This window comes from Taudactylus pleione, unplaced genomic scaffold (genome assembly GCF_031769625.1).
Source record: "Taudactylus pleione unplaced genomic scaffold, aTauple2 ptg000562l, whole genome shotgun sequence".
Taxonomy (NCBI): Eukaryota; Metazoa; Chordata; class Amphibia; order Anura; family Myobatrachidae; genus Taudactylus; species Taudactylus pleione.
In genome coordinates, this window is record NW_028284964.1 from 1,899,894 (window position 1) to 1,919,227 (window position 19,334).

The 19,334-nt window shown below is 41.0% G+C and overlaps 1 protein-coding gene across 1 annotated transcript in view; it reads left to right on the plus strand.

Annotated features, from left to right (window-relative positions):
• Positions 1 to 19,334, plus strand: part of DCC (DCC netrin 1 receptor) — an 845,884-nt gene that overhangs the window by 628,681 nt on the left and 197,869 nt on the right. The window contains exons 10-11 of the mRNA XM_088453001.1: positions 12,457 to 12,605; positions 19,052 to 19,190. Of these exons, the coding sequence (XP_088309127.1) occupies positions 12,457 to 12,605; positions 19,052 to 19,190 (288 nt within the window). The remainder of the gene's footprint in view (positions 1 to 12,456; positions 12,606 to 19,051; positions 19,191 to 19,334) is intronic.

Here is a 19,334-nt window from a genome sequence, read left to right on the forward strand (position 1 = left end):
TTGTTGCAGGTGCAAAAGTTACCTGCATTTTTTTATTTGTTGCTAACTTGAGGTACATACACACGGTACGATATCCAATAACGATACGAACGATAATGTTCACCGATATATCGTTAATTTTTATGCAGTGAACGACCCACGATGTGCGTTCCCGCATGAACGATAACGATATATATGATTATCCGTACATGCAGGCCAACTTGCACGATATTGTCAACTTTGCCTGTTCAGAGATGTGGCAGGAAGACTCACTGAAAGACATCTTTGAAAGACATCTTTTGGTGCGTACACACGGTACGATAAAAATGAACGATATGAATGATAACAATATCGTTCATATCGTTATCGCTCAGATCGTTCATTTTTTGTGCCTTCCAACCCTCAAACGACCAGTGATGCCCATGCACGTATGGACGGTATCGCCCAGGTTACATATGGACCTGTGATCGTTGATCGCGGGTCGCTGGCCCATCATTGGTGGGTTAGTGGTGTGCTGGATGCACGATATCGATCATCCAGCACACCGGGAAGGTGCAGGGAGATCAGTCAGCAATATCGTTATTGCCGACTGATCGTACCGTGTGTACGCACCATTTGAAAGATATTTTTCAAGTCGTTGGTGGTACAGATCGTACCATGTGTATGCAACTTTAGAATCATCCCCTAAATGGTTATGGGCAACATTGTGACTCCAGCTTGCAAACTTCGATCACCTATGGATTCGCAACAAGTCCTTCAGCAGGGAAGTTACTGCTCCATATCTTGCACTGCTGAGAACTAATAAGTATGCAAGCTGCATCTATATCTCCACACAAATGTCTGCACCTCCAGGTCTGGGTGCATTACTTTGTCAAAAGGACATATACAAGTGATTTGTGTTGACTGCCCACAGTGTCTTAAGAGCTTATATACTATAACCCCTATATTTTTTTTTCTGATCTATAACTAGGACACAATACTTATCTTATAGTGGTGGCTTTGTAGCTCACTTTTCCATCTCTAATCTTAAATTATTTTATGTCCATACCAGATATATATATATACTTTTTTGTCAATTCCGCACTCTCTTTGGAGAAATAAGTGCTGGGGTGCAACATCAAGTTGTGGTCCAGATAGATCCAAAGAACCACCAATATACAAAATATTTTTAGGGGTGCACTCACCAGACTTCAAACAAGAGCTCAAAAAGACAGCTTTATTCCATAGAACGCTAATCCATTAATTGGATTAGCGTTCTATGGAATAAAGCTGTCTTTTTGAGCTCTTGTTTGAAGTCTGGTGAGTGCACCCCTAAAAATATTTTGTATATATATATATATATATAGATATATATATATATTATATTTTGTATATCTATATATTGCAGTCTCCATATCTGTTTCACATGTGCCGAGTCAGCTTCCTCACTGGAATTGGTTAAACGTTGTTGCTTTCCTGTTATATTCTACCGTAATAACAGTACAGATTGTTTCTATATCTGTTTATCCATCAGTATCGTGCTTTAATAGAACAGTAAGAACCAGGGGTCATTCAATTCATTAAATCTAGCCAGAACCCATCATCTCGGAGCTCATGGTCACTAGAAGTTAAATTCATCTACACAGTCCAGTGCTTTTCCGCATGACGCCGGCCAAGCTGAGGTCCTAGCAGGGCTAGATGTATTTCTGCAGCATGGTTATATGCTGGGGGTGCTACACAGTGATTATCATTGATGCATAGGATAATAGAAACGAGAAATGAATGTGCAGCTGAAAGCAAAAACAACAAGTAACTTTGTATCTGGACAAACCATGTTGCAATACAAGGGGTGCAAATACAGTTATTGTTTTTGCATGAGGGGTAAATATTGGTTGCTTTTGCATTTAGCCCACAGATGCAGGACAGCTTTATTTTTACACTGCAATTCAGATTTGAGTCTGGACAAGCCCCTCACAGATTTAAATTTATCTGCACATTATATATTTGCCCCCTCTTGCAGTGCAACATGGTTTGTCCCAGTGCAAAGTTGCTTTTTCCGTTTTGCATTGCTCAGTTTGCTGCCAATTTAGAATCAGCCCCTGAACCCTCTCTCTGTCTCTCTCTCTCTCTCTGTCTCTCTGGGCCTGATTCAGACCCGGTCGCAAGCGCTGAGCGCTCGCAACCGGGTCGATGGTGGCCCACAGCGCATGCGCATGACGGAGCCGGCTCCGTCGTGCGCATGCGCGAGACCCGGCTAGCGACGGGCAATCCGTCGCTCCGGGTCTCGCACCAAAGGGAGTGACAGCTCGCCCCCTTTGGTGGGCGGGCCGGGGGGTGGCTGCCCAAGCGGAGGCGTTCCCATGAGAATGCCTACCGTCTGGGGGCAGCCCCACTGACATCACAAGTGATGTCAGTGGGAGTGCTTTTGGCTCTGTTAGAGCCGAAAGCTCTCTGGGGCTTGCGATGAACGAGACCCTACCACAAGGGTCTCGTCGCAAGCCCGATGGTCGTGATGGTCTTGACCATCGCGCCCATCATCATGGCCACTCGCTATAGCCGTGGGTGGTAACCCACAGCTATGCGAGCGGCCGAGAGGCCGCTCCAATAAAAAAAAAGCCCTGCCCTGATTCAGAGCGAGCGGCTCTGAATCAGGCCCTTTGTCTCTCTCTCTCTGTCTCTCTCTCTCTGTTTCTGTCTCTCGCTCTCTCTCTCTCTCTCTCTGTCTCTCTCTCTGTCTCGTAGCATACATGAGAAAATGTGCAATTGACTGTAAAACCATTGCTGTTAGTCAGAGGTTGTGTAAATTGTGCTCGAGTCGCATTTAGCACAGAAAGTGATTGCCGCTGAAATCAATAGGACAAACTTGTAAAGAGCGCGTTTAAAAGGTTATCAGCTCGGGACTGGAAATACCAAAATGCAAAAGGTTTGTTTGATTTATTAGCATTGAGCTTGTTAGTTTGGGGGTCATCAATGTATTTTCGGCTGATAGCAGACGCACGCGGGCTGTAATGAGAAAGTATTGCAAGAGCCAAGATCTGAACTAGTTACATGACAGGTTCTCTTTGTTGCTGTGAGAAACACCTCCATTTTCCTTTGCACCAGATGTTATGACTGTCCCCTGGGGTAAGTGTATAGTCAGTATCCCATATGCTGTGACATAGGCTAAGGGTCACTTACATTCACTGACACTCCCATTATTTGGCCACCAAAGAGACTCACTGTGACATAGATGTGGTCTCATCTGAATTGGGATTGGTCTAGATGGCTTGGGGGCGTGACATAAGGTGCATCAACCTGCCAATCAGCAGTGTTGGAAAGCATTCTCACATAGCCGTTTATTACGCTACAACTATATAGGGTGCAAGGAAACATCGGAGATATTGGTGGCACCAAGTTGCCGTGGAAATGGCCAGAATAACCCATGGCCATCACTGCTAATTGAATTGCCCCCTAAATGTTCTTTTCTTGACCTATAGTTATCTGGCTCACAAACTGGGCACATAGTAGGCTTGATGCCACTGATTATGCGCAATCCATGTTTGTCAGTCATCCAGTCAACTAAAGGTCATTCACACTTGAAAAGTATAGAAAAATAGTGAAGAGAAGCAGGCAGGTGCTGCATTGCGGTAATCCTGCAGTTGACGCCAACTTTGCTAGGCACCGGCCTCATCACCAATCATGGACGAATGAAAGGTGCTTGCGGTTTTCATTACCTTAAATTAGTCACAACTACTAATAAATAGGCCCTTTGGAAAGTGGCCTCACACAAAAAAACAATTGATATCACACAGATGGGAAAGGAATGAGAAAGTATAGCCTCAGATAAATGCTCTGCTGTCGCCTGGACAGACTATGAGTTTGGTAAATTAATAGCCTCTGTAAAATATGCATTCATTTCAATCAGCAAGTTAATTAGCAAGGATGTAGAATTTCCTTTTAATCCATGAATCTTTTCCCGAGGTCATCATCAGATCAGTTTCTTCCTATATTTCACGAGATATTATAGGAGACGAAAGATCCTTTATGTGCTAGGCTCAGTCTCTGGCAAAAGGATTACTCTTCTTTTCTTGGTTACTTTCTATACATTTATAATTAAAGGCTCCTATACATTTCATGTATAATCAGTGATCTCGACACACAGATATTTCAAACTGCAGTTGTTACCTGTACTCAGGTATTGCTGCTATTTTACTGTTCTTCAAAAGTGAATAGTGATAGGCAGAACATTTGTTTACCCCGAGAAGTTTTTTGCCCCACTAGATGCCTCATGCGTTAGAGGTGTCTGGCATGAGCAATATTAATGAGATTCCCATTACTAACATTACAACAATATCCCACCAGACACCGACATTCAAAACCATGAAAAACGCCTCCTCTTTCAATTCCTCTACTCTGTTGGCCTCCGCTAGACTGCTCTCTCATGGTTCCCTCCTACAGATCCAGTTTTACTTCTCTGTCTCCACGCTTGCCTCCACCTCACCTCCTTTCTCCCTTCTGGTCTGTGTTCACCAAGACTCTGTCTCTTATCCCTTCCAGTGCCCACGGCGAGCTCATAATCACCTTTGACCTTCAATATCTTGTGTGTACAGATGACACCCATCTACAATATTTTTCTTCGCCTGAGCTCTCCCCTCCTGTCCTCTCTCGTATAACTTGCTGCCTGTCAACCATCTCCTATTGGATGTCCCACCTCTCTTAAATTTAAATCATCATCTTTCCTCTGTCCAAGACTCCCTCTCTTTCCCCCCTCTGCCTCACCTTTGGCAATAGCTCCATTTCCGATGCCTAGGTGTCATCTTTGAGTTTGTTCTCTCCCTACATCCAGTTACAATCTCACTTTTGTTGTTTTTATCTCCGTAATATACCCAGGAACCGTCCCTTTCCCATCCTGAAAGCCACTATATCCTTTATCATTTCTCATCTTGATTATTGTAATCTACCCCCTCAGTGGCCTGACTATCTTCAGCCTTACTCTCCTTAAGTCTAACCTTAATTCTGCTGCATGCCTCATTTTTTTCTCTCCACCTCTGCTGCTTATGTCTGCCAATCACTCCACTGTCTTCCTGTCCCTCTCAGAACTAAAATTCAAACACCTCTCACTCCCCTTCAAAGACTTCAACAACTCCTCCCCTTTATAAAATCTCCTATCTAATTCCCACTCACTCTCCCTCCCACCCTCCACGCTCGTATAATGACTGCTGCCTCACCACCTTCCTGATCACTTCCTCCCATGTCTGACTCCAGGACTTCTCCCATTCTGCTGTACCTCCAGAATGTCCTCCAAAGATCCATCTGACATTCACCTGGCCTCCTTGTTATCAAATAGCCACTCAAAACTCATCTCATTAGCCAAGCCTACGGCCCCTCAATCTAAATCTCTGGCCTCTACAGTGCCCAACTTTGCTCCCTTTGTGTCCAGCTACAGCCCCTCTAGAAAATATGCTTTAACGAGCAGGGCCCTCTCACCCTCCGTGTCATTACATGATTACGTCATCTGTTGATTTTAGTTATATATCTGTAAAGTCGTTTCCTTTATGTAACTATTCTGTCTGAAGACTGCAATGTTGCTATAATCCTCCACTATGTACGGCTCTGCGGAACCATTGTGGTGCCTTATAAATAAAAGCTAATCATAATACTTGGGTCTATTTGCAGTGTTATCTGTGGAGGTTCCAGTCATTTTGTTGGGTTCACAAGTGACAAATGCGGTTTCCTCTAACAATAGTCATACAGATCTTAATAGCTACATTAATCACTTTCTGTAGCACCCAAGTTTTCTGTAGACTTGATAAATGGAGCCTACTGTGTAGTGACATTGTCACACAGTAAGTACATTTAGTAAAATAATAGATTGTTTTTATTGCACTGCTTGTAATTTACATATCGCAGCATCCAATTATTTTAATTGTCTTTTTTTACAATTCCAGTTATATAAAAAAGCATATTAGTGTTATACCTAATCTTCAGTTTATACTGATTAATCTGCTATTGTTAGGTAAGTAAATATAACTCAGAATCTTGCTGTTCTGTGCACTGTTTTTAGGAGAAGTGCATACAGCACATTACTAATATTTATTGATTGTTTGAAAGCAATGGTTAAAGAGAATTCACACATGTCCTTATTTTTATTATCATAATCCGGTTCTGTTTCTTATGCTGGCCATACACGCTACAATTATCGGGACGATCCGCCCGATATCGGCGGATCGCCGCGATAATTGTAGCGTGTGGGGGGGCGACCGAGGGTTAAATATTGCTCGGTCGGGCATGCTGGATTATCCAGCATGCCCGTCCGATGCGATATTTAGCGGGTAAACTGTCGGCCGCATCGGGCAGTGTATGCCCAGCGCAGCCGACAGACAGACATTTCCTGTGTTCCTTCCTACGGAAAGAACAGGGAAATGTCTCCGCCCCCGGGGGCAGAGTGCAGATGCCGGGCTGATACACTGTGAGATTTCTCTCACAGTGTATGCCGGCGACTTCTGCGGCTGACAGGCTGCCAGATAAAAGTCTGTCGGTCTGACAGACATTTTATCTGGTAGTGTATGCCCAGCATTAGAAATATGAAACATTGCATACAGTGCTTATTTTCCTGCAACTGTCTATTGTAGCTAAATAAATTAGCAAACAAATGTATATCCAAAATATCACAAGGTCAGTGTTCTCCAAGGATGCTGCGTGCTGGGCTGGGGAGAGTCCGGGGATGCTTCATAACACATGATGAAAGCTTTGTAGAAATGTGTACACTAGTAAATCGGCTCCAGCCAATGACATGTCATCTCAGGCAGCCAGCTGCTCCGCCCCTTCCTGCCCTCGCTGCTCCGCCCCTTTGTGCCCTCACTGTTCCGCCCCTTCCTGCCCTCGCTGCTCCGCCCCTTCCTGTCCTCGCTGCTCCGCTCTACCCTGTTCTCAATCTGTCTCACCCCCTCTGTGTTTACTTACCCTTTCTTGGTGCAGAGTGAACCTCCATCCAGGTCTGTACCACTGCTCGCTGCAGTGAGGGCTGTTGGGTCAGCCACCACTCCACATGCATGTTGGAGATGGGACAGACTTTAGTTTATTATATCGATAATATAATCTACATATATGTATATCTATATATCTATTACCATATATATTTCTCTCTCTCTCTTTCTCTCTCTCTCTCTCTCTCTATATATATATATATATATAAATATATATACTGTATAATCATCCTCTTTGTCATAAGGTTTGGACGTAACAAAGTACCCGTGTCTGTTTATAAAGTGTGAGCAAAACTTTCTAATCACTGGGATTATTAATAGAAGCATTTTGCTTTTGTTATACCTTGATAAAGAGACATGTCAGGTCTACCAGTTAAAGGCACCCATTTTCGTACCATGCACTTAAAGATTGCCCACTAAATATATTATGTACAATTACACAAAAGAACAGTATTTTACCAGAGCATTAGTAGATGGCTCATGACACACATTAGAAATGATTGTAAAAATGCATTAGAAAGTGTTTAGTTACATTTTGCTGGTGTAAATACAAAATTTGTATTAATTGTTTTATAAAAAACGACACATATAAGATGAAAATGTATAAAAAAATATATCCCAATAAAATCATATTCTGCAATTTATTAATATGCTTTTTATTATACTATTTAAAATCATTTTGAATAAAAATAACAAGTGTTAGCTTTATTGAATATTTCAAAATGTTATAGTTTACTATCACAATAACTGCAATTTTACCTCTATAACCTTTAATTACAGCATGCATTACATTTGTTCAGTTATTATAAAACATATTTTAAAATGCACATTATCATCATAATACATTTTAAATGGTACAATGTTATATACTGTATAATTGATCATTGTAATTAGTTTTTATGGTTACTACTATTTGGAGTACACAGCGTTGCTCAGGATTTTAAGAATGTTTGTTTACACATCATCCTCCAACAAACCTTTCCTTAGGCAGGCCTCACGAAAAGTGTGATAAACTTCTCCATCCACAGTCCTAAGGTCTTCGAAGGAAGTAGGACCCGTAACGGTGTAAAGCAAACTTCGGAGATAGAAGCATTCAAAATTTGTCGGATGTACAGTGTAAACACGGCCAAGAGCTTCTGTTGTTCTGATACCAGGATGACTGTGTACTTCCTGGTTGCTGGATGGCACTATGAAATGCACAGCGACTACTTCCAGTTCCTTGTGCAGATTTTTCCGACATTCAGGGTCTCCACGGTGTATAAAATTCATCCAATCAGTTTTACCCTTCAGGGGCTGACAAAGGAATGAACCAAAAGTAGCCTATGTGCGTTCCATAGTGCGGTCCAGTAACCAAGGAGGTAGACAAAACAGTTTGGTCGCCACTGATGACACCATCTAGTTGTGTAAGCAGATGCATGAGCAAGTATTAATAAAAATTTGTGCTGCCGAGCTGCGTTTTTGCATCCCAGTATAGTTGCCATCTTTATGGGCCTGATTCTAAATCAGATGGATCTCTCCTCATGGATGCAGATATCAATTTTTACCATATTCAGACTCATAATAAGCCTGGCTTAGTATCAGTAGTGGTTATAAATTCATACAGCATTTAAAAGGTACTGTAAACTCCACACGAGAGCCATAGTAAATGATGTTCAGAGACTTAGATTATATGCTACAGAATAAAATTCCATAATTCCTTAGTATGTAGCAAAATGCTTGTTATAAAATCAAATTATGAAATTAAACAAAAATAACATTTTAATATTTTTTTATTGACCTTGCAGATGGCCCAAGAAGAATGGTGTCCAAATCTGCATCTAACAATAAACCAAACAGGACAATGCTTTTATTCTTCTTTGGTGTTTTAGGTATAGAACCATGAGAGATCTTGGCTTGTAAACTGTGGATTTGTATAGAAAGACAGAAGGACTGAAGGAAAAATTTTCGCTTTTACTGTATATAGTAGATAGTAGAGATAGAAAAGAAAAAATAGTAGATAAGCTAAATCCTTTTCTAATTCCGTACCTGACCTGTAGAGGGCGAATGCTATGCAAAAATTGTGTTTTTTAATTAATTAAAAATGAACAGTAATTAATTTCGATTTCAAATGTTTTTAGTTGCCTCCGCCGGGTTTTAATACGCTCGTATGTAAAATTTCACGATCTTGGCTTGTAAACTGTGGATTTGTATAGAAAGACAGAAGGACAAATTTTCGCTTTTACATAGTAGATTGTACTTAGATTACATTAAGGGGCCTATGTACTACATCAATAATTACGGCAGTGCCGCGATTATTATTAGTCTGTATCGTGACTATTTCATTTGTTACAAAAATATACTAGTGTACTAAATGTCCCTGCGAGGTACATCCCCACCCCATCGGATCATGTGTTAGTGGAGCCATACAGAGGCTCCGGGAGAGGGATCAGAAGATCCCTCTCTTTCAAAAAATGCCTCCATAGGCATAAATCTGTTTGCACCATCTGAGTAGTGCGTAAACCAACAGGGCCAAACATCACTTTGCTTTTTGGAGTTCGGTACATAGGGGTCAGGCCATAGTTCCCATGTCAAATCTCCTGCATTTGGCTATTAGTACATAACGTGGAAACATACAACTATTCAGAATCTGCACTTTCTACATCATTTTATGAAAATAGGCCACTTAGTCTTAATATATGACTATCAATGATTAGTTGTAAGTAAAACTGACCATTTTCAACAACACGTCCATAATACATAATATAGAAAAAAAACAGGAAAATTATTAAAAAGACACATTTGAAATTTTGCTCTATTAGTGCGCTAAAAATAACTCACCTGAGAAGGGGCCAACGGTATAATGCAAGTGTTGCCAACCCGCGGCTCTTTCTTTGTTGTGCTGAGGCTCATAACAAGAATCACCGCTAACCTCGGGGTAGCTTGGGGGCTATTGATACACCACTGCAACTGTGTACGCTGGCCTCTAAAGTGATCAGAGGCTAAAGAAGCCTCTGATCACTTCACAGGCCAGCGTTCCCAGTGATGCAGTGCACGGATGACGTCACCCGCGATGTGAGGAGCCTGCACGCCTACTGGATCCAGTTAGATCCCGCAGTCAGTGGCAGCAGGAGTGACAGTGGGTGTATTGCCCAGCGTGAAGTCAGGGGGCACTGCATAAGGGGAACTACTTTATGGGGCACAACTACAGGGGACACTGCATAAGGGGCACAACTACAGGGGGCACTGCATATGGGGCACAACTACAGGGGACACTGTATAAGGGGCACAACTACAGGGGCACTGCATATGGGGCACAACTACAGGGGGCATTGTATATGGGGCACTACTACAGGAAGCACTGCATAATGGGCACTACAAAAGGGGGCACTGCATAATGGGCACTACTACTGGGGGCATTGCATAAGGGGCACTACTACGGGGGTTTTACACAAGGTCATGCTCTTGCAAATGTCATACCAAAGGAGTCCACGCAAAAATGGGGCATGGCCTTGTGACAGCTAGGCCACACCCCGTTTTTAGCGCTCATGATATCGGCTGTTTAACTTGACTACATATATTTTTTGCCTCTGACTGATTGGCCACCCCTGGCATAATGCATTCTGTCATTATGGGTTTACGTGTATCAGGTCATCTAGCTCTGTAGCGGAATAATAATATAATAATCGTGTGGGTGTTCAGTTAAACCCTGCATTTTCTAATAATAAACTATGATTCTTGAGAATAAGAAACTGAGATCACCTAGTAATTTACAATACAACTCGCCAGGCGAGATCTTACGGGGAGAGGCTGTAATTCCATTCCCGGTCTCATGAAGACTCAGATATTGAAAGCAACAGAAAGCTAAAAGAATTACAGAGTAAAGTGCTCTAGAGAATGATTCTTCAGCATTATATTGAACCCCTTCACAGTGCGGCGAGGTTAATCACATTCAGAAAGTTCATCCAGTATACAGTACGGAAATAATGCTATAAGCACGTGCCTATGTGTAACTTGCATACAACAAAACAGCACTTTAAAATGATTAATTTGACATAGAAACACATGGGGTAGTTAGATCATCTGCTCACAGGTGCTGATAAATCTTCCAGGGACTGACTTTCCATTTTGCATTGTTATGTTGTGTTTTTTTTTTTTTTTGGAATGTGCCAGAAAATCCAATTAACTGCAAAAATGTTCACTTTTATTTAATTCATTGTCTTAGAAGTTGTTTTTCAAAATTCCTAAATGATAAATGCGGGGGGACATGGGGAAGGGGGGGAGGCAGGGGTGCTGAACATATAGTATGTTACAAATGCAGACCCTGCTATTTTTTTCTTTAGGTAAAATATGTGAACCGAGTGGGTTTTTGGTGACTTTTTGTGAAATTCATTGAGGCAATATGATTTAACTCATGCCACACCATGAACGTTTCCAGTTCATTTTGGAGAAAAGTGGACTTGTAAAGTTAAAAAAGTAGATGGGTGTTTTTACAGTATATATATTTTTGGAAGGTTTGATTTAAAAAAAAAAAAAAAAAAGTTTTTAAATATGACAAATTTTGGTATTTATTGGTCTGCATTATTCCAGTATTTTTCTTTTTTACTTTAATACTCACATTAGCCTAATTTATGATTTCAATTAATCATGGGAGTGATGTCAAGTCTAAATTTATTATGTGTGTCTTTTTGTACCTTAGAAATATTTTTGAAAATGGAAGTGAAAAATGTGCTCTTCCATGAAAGTGGCGATAACATTGTATTGAAAGTGTAGGTTGACACTTGGTTTTTGTCACTGGAGATGCTGGAAGAATTTTTAACCGATATTAAATACGATGGGATGTCACTAGTTGCATGGCCACGAACTTGTTCGTCCTGCAGTTGGTACTCATGCGAATATGTGATTTTAGATTTGCATATTTTGAAATAATAAAAAAAGTATTTACATTTTATTTTTAATTCAAACGCCCAACACTGCGGTGTTTGCCATTGAAATATGTGTTACACATGTTCGAGATAGTTTGCACGTTTGCCAACATTCTTGACTTTCTTCAACTTTTTCCAATTTTTGTTTCTTACTGTTAAATTCCAGCCATTTTTTTCCCCCTTTTTCTGAGTAATGATGTGCAGACAGTTCTCTATCCACCAGTCTAGAAATAAAAAGGTTGATGTATCTAGCAGTGAAAAGAGGGGAGACATCGACTCGTGGATAAGTTGCCCATAGCAACCAATCAGCTTTGAGGTACCATTTACAGTATTAACTACAGTCTATAAAATGATAGGTACAGTAGTAGCTGATTGGTCCACTTCTCCACTTTTTTTCACTGCTTGATACATCAAGTCCCATATGTTTTTCCCAGGTGAAAATGTTCTGTGGACTCCCACTAACCAGGAACTATATGCTCTCAAACCATTCAGTCGTTATTAATTTTGTATTTTTTATTTTTTGTCTCTTGGAAACAGATTGTGTGTTGCACTCACAGATCCACTAAGCTAGTCTAAAATGTAAGTTTTTAGAAAATCATCCTCAAATATTTTGCATAATTCTTTCCTTGCAGTGCAAGTCCCAGGACCCGTGGAGAATCTTCAAGTTATTTCTACCTCACCTACCTCGATCCTGATTTCATGGGAACCCCCGGCCTATGCAAATGGCCCTGTTCAAGGCTACAGAGTACTTTGTACGGAGACTATTTCAGGGAGAGAACAGGTTAGTGTTCAGCATGCTGATCCGAAAAATCTTTACTGCTGGGTATCTCTACAAGCTTAGAGTGATTTCAAATAATCTTTTCTGGCACTTCTGGTTGTTAAAGATAAATACCACTCGGGGACGGTGACTGTGTGTAAAGGTTGAAGTCCCAGGTAAGTAACATCAATCATTTAAAAGTGCTAAACTAGTCTGAAAAAAAAGCAAAAGTAGATTAAGTTGCTCTAACCCTTAGGCACAGCGTAAGGTGTATTTGGTGCCAAATAATGTGTCCCTGTCAACTGTATCTGATAACTGGAATTTCCATAAATATATAAAACTTTTGAATGTTTGAATGAACATTACACTTTAGGACGTCTACAGACTTTTAATGCAGATTAGAGATGAATTTAATGTTTTGGTAAATTTTTAGTTTCTACGGTTCTTTAAGGTCATAGATACACATTTCGTAACTTATGCTGAAAACAAATTATATTAGCAACGTTAAAAAAGTATAAATTTGTAATAACAGTGCATTAAAAACACCTCTTTTTTTAACCTCACGATTTACTTTCTTTATTTTTTTGAAAAACAATTATTAATATTGTTAGAGCATTCATAACAACAAAAATTAATTTTGCACAGAATATACAAAATTACAATCAATCTCAATTTTGAAAATTCAAAATAGAAAATATAATAAAATATACTCAGATATTATAATAAAATCGTAACAAATAGTGCAATTGCTTCGAAAAATATAATTCCAATACCATCTTTATAATTATATACAGTATCTAAATGTGTATTTTTGTTTGCATGAGTAATGGAATATTTGGGACTATAATTTATTATGGAATATATAACTAGGGACCCATTGTCACAAATCCCACGTATCAAGCTGCAGGAGGTTTAGGAGCTGATGCAGAGTTGAAATCAATTTGGTTGCATCTCTACTTGCCGCTGAAGTGGTGTAACTGGATGGTAATAAGGTATCCGCACGTATAGAAGGCTCAGTTTGGACATGTGACCACTATTGTGAGCTACAATATGTATAGTTGTGTGTAGGCTGTTTGCAGATCATTTTTTTTTGCACCAGAGATAGGGTTGGTGCACATGTGCATTGATAATCATGGCAGCTAAGAAATCCAAGTGTTATATTGATGTATTCAACTATGCATATAGGAAAAAAATATATATATATTTGCATCAGGCACTAAGTTGTCCTCTTTTTTTTGGCAAACTGTTTTGTATCACACTTGCCCGGTGGGGCGATGCAGAGACCGCTAGTGGGGGCGGGGCTAGGTGCTTCATATCAATGAGCAGGGGTGGGGCCAAAATGAGTTGATTCACATAGAATCATGTCATATTGCCTCCTTCCTCCTCATAGATCCAGATTTGCGGCATTATGCTCCTTCCTGCCTATTTCACTAGAAACTGGGCAGGATGTGGGATGGTCTCCAACTCTTGCAGGAGTCCAGGGGACTCCCCCAAAAAATTCAGCAGCCTCCCAGATGTTCCGGGAGAGTAGGTATGATTATTATGTTTTTGAAATTTGTGCAAACATTTTGCCCAAATAGACCTCATGTTTATATTATTTAAGCGTAAATTCCTGAAGCATACGTACACATGGGCTAATTGCGTACTGGAAAGGCATATGACCATTTTTAAGACCTATGTAATGACTCCCTTTATTTATTTTATACTTTTTTATGTGAAATTTAGATTAGAGCACTGTGATCACCATAAAATCATCTTCTTTAATGATGTTAAACAATATGAACTGTATGCACAACAAGCCATCGAGATCCTACTAGACCAGACAGACATCGCTGTCAGAGCAATTATTACTGATATGTAACTTCTTACATCATTAGTCGGATTGAGCCTAAAGTAATTAGGAGGTCACATTTCTAAAAGGACATAAAAAAGTAATCAGAGGAAAATGAACTTACATGGTGTATGGTTTGTCTTTAAAACACGCGTGAACATTATGAAAGAAATGAGGTAGAACAGAAGCTAATGCACTTGTTCTGTGATGATGGATAAATATATGAACAATATTTTTTATGGGGAAGTGTATTGGAAGAACTGAGCAACTGTTTAATTAGGGTCTTGCTCTACTTTTTGTCTGAGCTAAACATATACAGGGGGAACAAGCTGCCAACCTTCCGCACCTAAAGCTGCTTATGGGTCTACCCTTGCCCCCCTCCTTGCTCTTGGAAATCTGCGGAAACCTTCTGAACGCAGATTCTTACTTGTACATTCTTCATTTTTCCTTGTAAATGTCCCACGACTCATAAGGGTCAATTCAATTAAACGCCAGGGGTACGAGTTGGCGTTGTAATGGCGTGGAAATGCCGACGTTGGCCTCACAGCATGCCCCCCCGCCGGCCCGATCTCGCCCTGGACTTGTGGATTTTTGTATGCATACAGCCACACTTACTCACGGACGTGATTAAGCTGCATCTAATTGAATTGACTACATAGAGGACCTCATTCAGAGTCGGTCGTTGCGGCCGCACGGTTGTCCGCCACCGATGTTCGCTAAACTGCGCATGCGTAAAATTCACAATGCGCGTGCGCAAACTAGCTATTATGATCAGAAATGCTCTCTCCTTGAACACAGCCAGGTCGTTAGTTTGAGTGACAGGATGAGGCGTTTGTGGGTGGTAACAGGGGGAGGTGCTTGTGAACGGGGGAGTGGAGATCCGAACGCAGGCGTGCCTGACTATGCAAACAGCGTTTTATGGGAGTGCATAATTAACTATGTAGTGTCATGGTACATGTGACATGGGAGGTTTTTACACTGACTTGATCGTAGTGCTTAAGACAGGGTATGGTCAGCCTTAAGCTCTACGACCAGTTCCGATGGTTCCCGATGGTCTCGATTAATCCTTATATGCCCGGAGATGACGTGTAATGGGAACGAGAAGGGGGCGTATTTTTAGTCTTAGGGCCGCATCCTCCCCTCGCTCGTCCAGCTAACGATCCCATCTTAACGACGCAACTTGCGAGCGCTTCATTTGCATATCCGGCCCCTTTTACCTTACGACCGTGCGGCCGCAACGACCAACTCTGAATGAGGTCCAGAGTCCAAAACACTATTAGAAAGAAAAAGCCTTTATTCAGTCATGTTTGTCAAGATTTGGTGATGTTACCATGCCATTGTCAGGAAATACAAACTATATATAAATCTGTGACTTATTTACGATTTGTGATTATACAAAGATCAATCGTAGAGGGACAGAAAACTGAGGTTGATTAATTTCAAACTTAATTTCCAACCATGATTAGCATTGTGTCAGTATCTATAAAAAGACATTAACTATATGTTAACAATATATATTTGAAACACACATATATATATATATATATATATATATGTGTGTGCAGTATATATGTATATATATATATATATATATATATATATATATATAATTAATCTATCCAAAAATCACAGTTTGAACCCAGCCACAGTTTAGTAAATTTTGATTTATTCTATGCAATCAGAAATACAGGCTTGTACCAGAAAATTGTGGTTTAAACATCCTTTGGCCTATCATCAGCATGATAATGTTCATCCCATATTAGAAATTAAAGGCCGTAATCAATTTGGAGTGAAAAGTTTGTTTCAGCGATACTTTTTTTGCTGATGACGTTATTTTTGCTGATTCCTCTTATCCCCGTATTCAATTTGGCCGACTTTTCACCGATGCGAAAAGTCAATGCAACAGACCTGGCGAAAAAGTATCCCCATTGAATAGGAGGTGAGAAAAAGTGCAGAATTGGGGTTTTGGGGTGCAGACTTCCAAAAACCACCCTGTACCCCTTGGACAGTCCTCTAAAGGTAATCTGTGTCAACATATTTTTTAAAAAAAAGTACCTTAGGCCACCCCAAAAAAGTACTTTCGTTTTGGAGGTGAAAAAAAAAAACAAATTTGAGGGACAAACTTGTAAACTAGCGAAATAGACTCAGGGGGGTCCCCAAGTATGCCCCCAGGTGTTTTTTGGATTGCAGGTAGTTGCGGCAGGTGGATTTTTCAAGTTTTTTAAAACTTCATATTAGCAACTTTAAAATATGCTTGTACCCGTTTTCATATACCGCAAATTTAATGGGACACCTTACCAAAAAAACTTGCTAAATGCTGTTCTTCATCACTTTACCAAAGACGCTATGTAGCACCTATTGAGACTGTTTAAAGACCACACATACTGTACCTTTAGCAGGGCTATTCGGGGGTACCCATAGTGATCCCCCATGTCAGAGCATCTTTTGGGGGGTGTCAGCCTGATTTCCCCAAAACTGACAAAACTTTTCGCAGATTACAGTTTCGCTGGGTCCTGTTTTCGCCGATTCCAAATTGAAAACGGGGATAAGCAGGGACGAGCGCGATACTTTTTCGCACCCAAAACCGGCGATGACGGCAAAAAGTCCGGCAAAGGACTTTTTGCTCCAAATTGAATATGCCCCTAAGTGTGAAAAATAGGAGCGGAATATTATCACACGGCCAATGGGGAAAGGTGTGCAGTCTACACAAAATATACTCCTAGATACTCTTACTCAGGAAATACAGTATCTCTTCCTCTAATCACAAGGGTCGTCAGTGGAATCATTTTAATGAAACAAAATAAGAAGTCTGTTAAGTTATTACAGCCACACTAAAACATAGCCAAATTTAATGGCAAATTTCATTTTTTTTCCATGTAAGGTCAGAGGCATTGACCTTTGTATTCCATTTAGATTTTTATTGGACATTTTAAAGGTCCTGCGATTCTGGCTCCAAGTCTACTAAATAATAAGAAATAGGAACGCAATCTGCATTTTAAGTAGTTTTCCCCTCCTCTGGTTTAAAACATCTCATTGATATTCTGTATAAACCACTTTAAAGTATCTTAAGTTTCATCTACAGAGTCATAAATCAAAGTCGTCTAATATCAAGTCCGAGTCGGGGGAACGTTGCAAATAGAGGCGTAGAGAGTATTGTTTGGGATGGAGAGCTCAACACCGCAAAACATCACTGCTGTAGCGTGTAACTTGAATTCAAGAATCCCAATAGCGAAATGCTCTGTTATATAATATTAACATTGAGCCGTACAATATGGTAATCGCCCAGGAGAGAGACGGGGCATTCCCAGGACCTCCTCAAATCATTTTTTACTATCGAATTTGACAGCCTAGAACCTACAGTTGTCAATTTCCGTTCTATCAGTCATCACATTAGAACCTACTTTAAACACTCACAGTTATAATGTTGCCTGAGAATCTTGGAAGTTAATTCTAATGAGATATTCCAGTTACTTTTATTTTACATATGGTACGTTATTTACAGTTTCAAATATTTTTAGTTCTATACACATTTATCAAACGGAGTTGCTGCCGTGATATGAATTTATTCGATTGGTTTGTACGCTGCCTTTTGCAACTTTTAATAAATGCGTCTTTGCCAGTTCTTAATGTGAGCGGACAGCCATGTTTATTTCCGTTGCTCTGGGATTCAGGGCCTGATTCAGAGCCGGACGCTCTGACCAGAGCGCTCGCTCTGAATCAGGGCCCTCCTACCTAAACTTGGAGCGGCCTCTTGGATGCTCGCATAGCTGTGGGTTACCACCCACAGCTTATGCGAGCGTCCATGATGATGGTCGCGATGGTCAAGACCATCGCGACCATCAGGCTTGCGACGAGACCCTGCGGTAGGGTCTCGCTGCCGCAAGCCCTGGAGTGATTTTGACTGACTAGTGACGTCAGTGGGGCTGGACCCAGACCGTAGGCGTTCCCATGGGAACACCTCCGTCTGGCAGCCACGCCCCCGGCACGCCCACCAAAGGGGGCGTGCTGTCACTCACCATCGACAGCACGCCCCCTTTGGTGCGAGACCCCGAGCGACAGCTACCCCGTCGCTCACCGGGTCTCGCGCATGCGCACGACGGAGCTCCCTCCGTCGCTTGCATGCGCATTTGCGTACCATCGACCCGTTTGCGAGCGTCCTGCGCTCGCGAGCGGGTCTGAATGAGACCCTCAGAGAGGGACGAGTCTTGGATGCAGTTGTAGATCTGTGCGGAGTCCCAGGTTAACAGATATAATAAAAAAAAACCCTCTACCTTCCTCCTACAAAGACATCCCTGGAAACTACAGAGGAAAGACAGATAAAGTGGCAGGAAGGTGTGTACAAGCCAACAAATTGAAACAAATGGAAAATAATAAATGCACAGGAAATGAAAAGTATATTGTTAACATACTTCGTCTGCATCTCAACAGGCCTTAATTGGACCATATTGGGATTAAACTAAATATATTGTAGTAAATTAAACTTAAATAATATTACAATAGGAATTTGCCTTGACGTGTATTCTGGCTCAGCTTCCTGAGTATAAAGTATAGATAAAGATTACACATGATGCCAAAACTACCTAGTTCCATTACATAATACCACATGAGTAGCAGGTAACCTTTTTTCCTCTATTTACAGAATATTGAAGTCGATGGACTTTTATACAGATTAGAAGGTCTGCGGAAGTTTACAGAATACAGCATAAGAGTCTTGGCATATAATCGTTATGGACCGGGGGTCTCAACCGAGGACCACACGCTGATGACCCTCTCTGATGGTAAGATGCCCAATATCCTGCCTACAGTGACAGGGCGATATTCAATTGTTTATGCCGGCGGGCACAAGTAAGTGGTCAGCCATTACTTAACGCTCACGTCGCACCCAAATGCATCGGGTTTAGATGTGTAAAGTGGCTAATCCT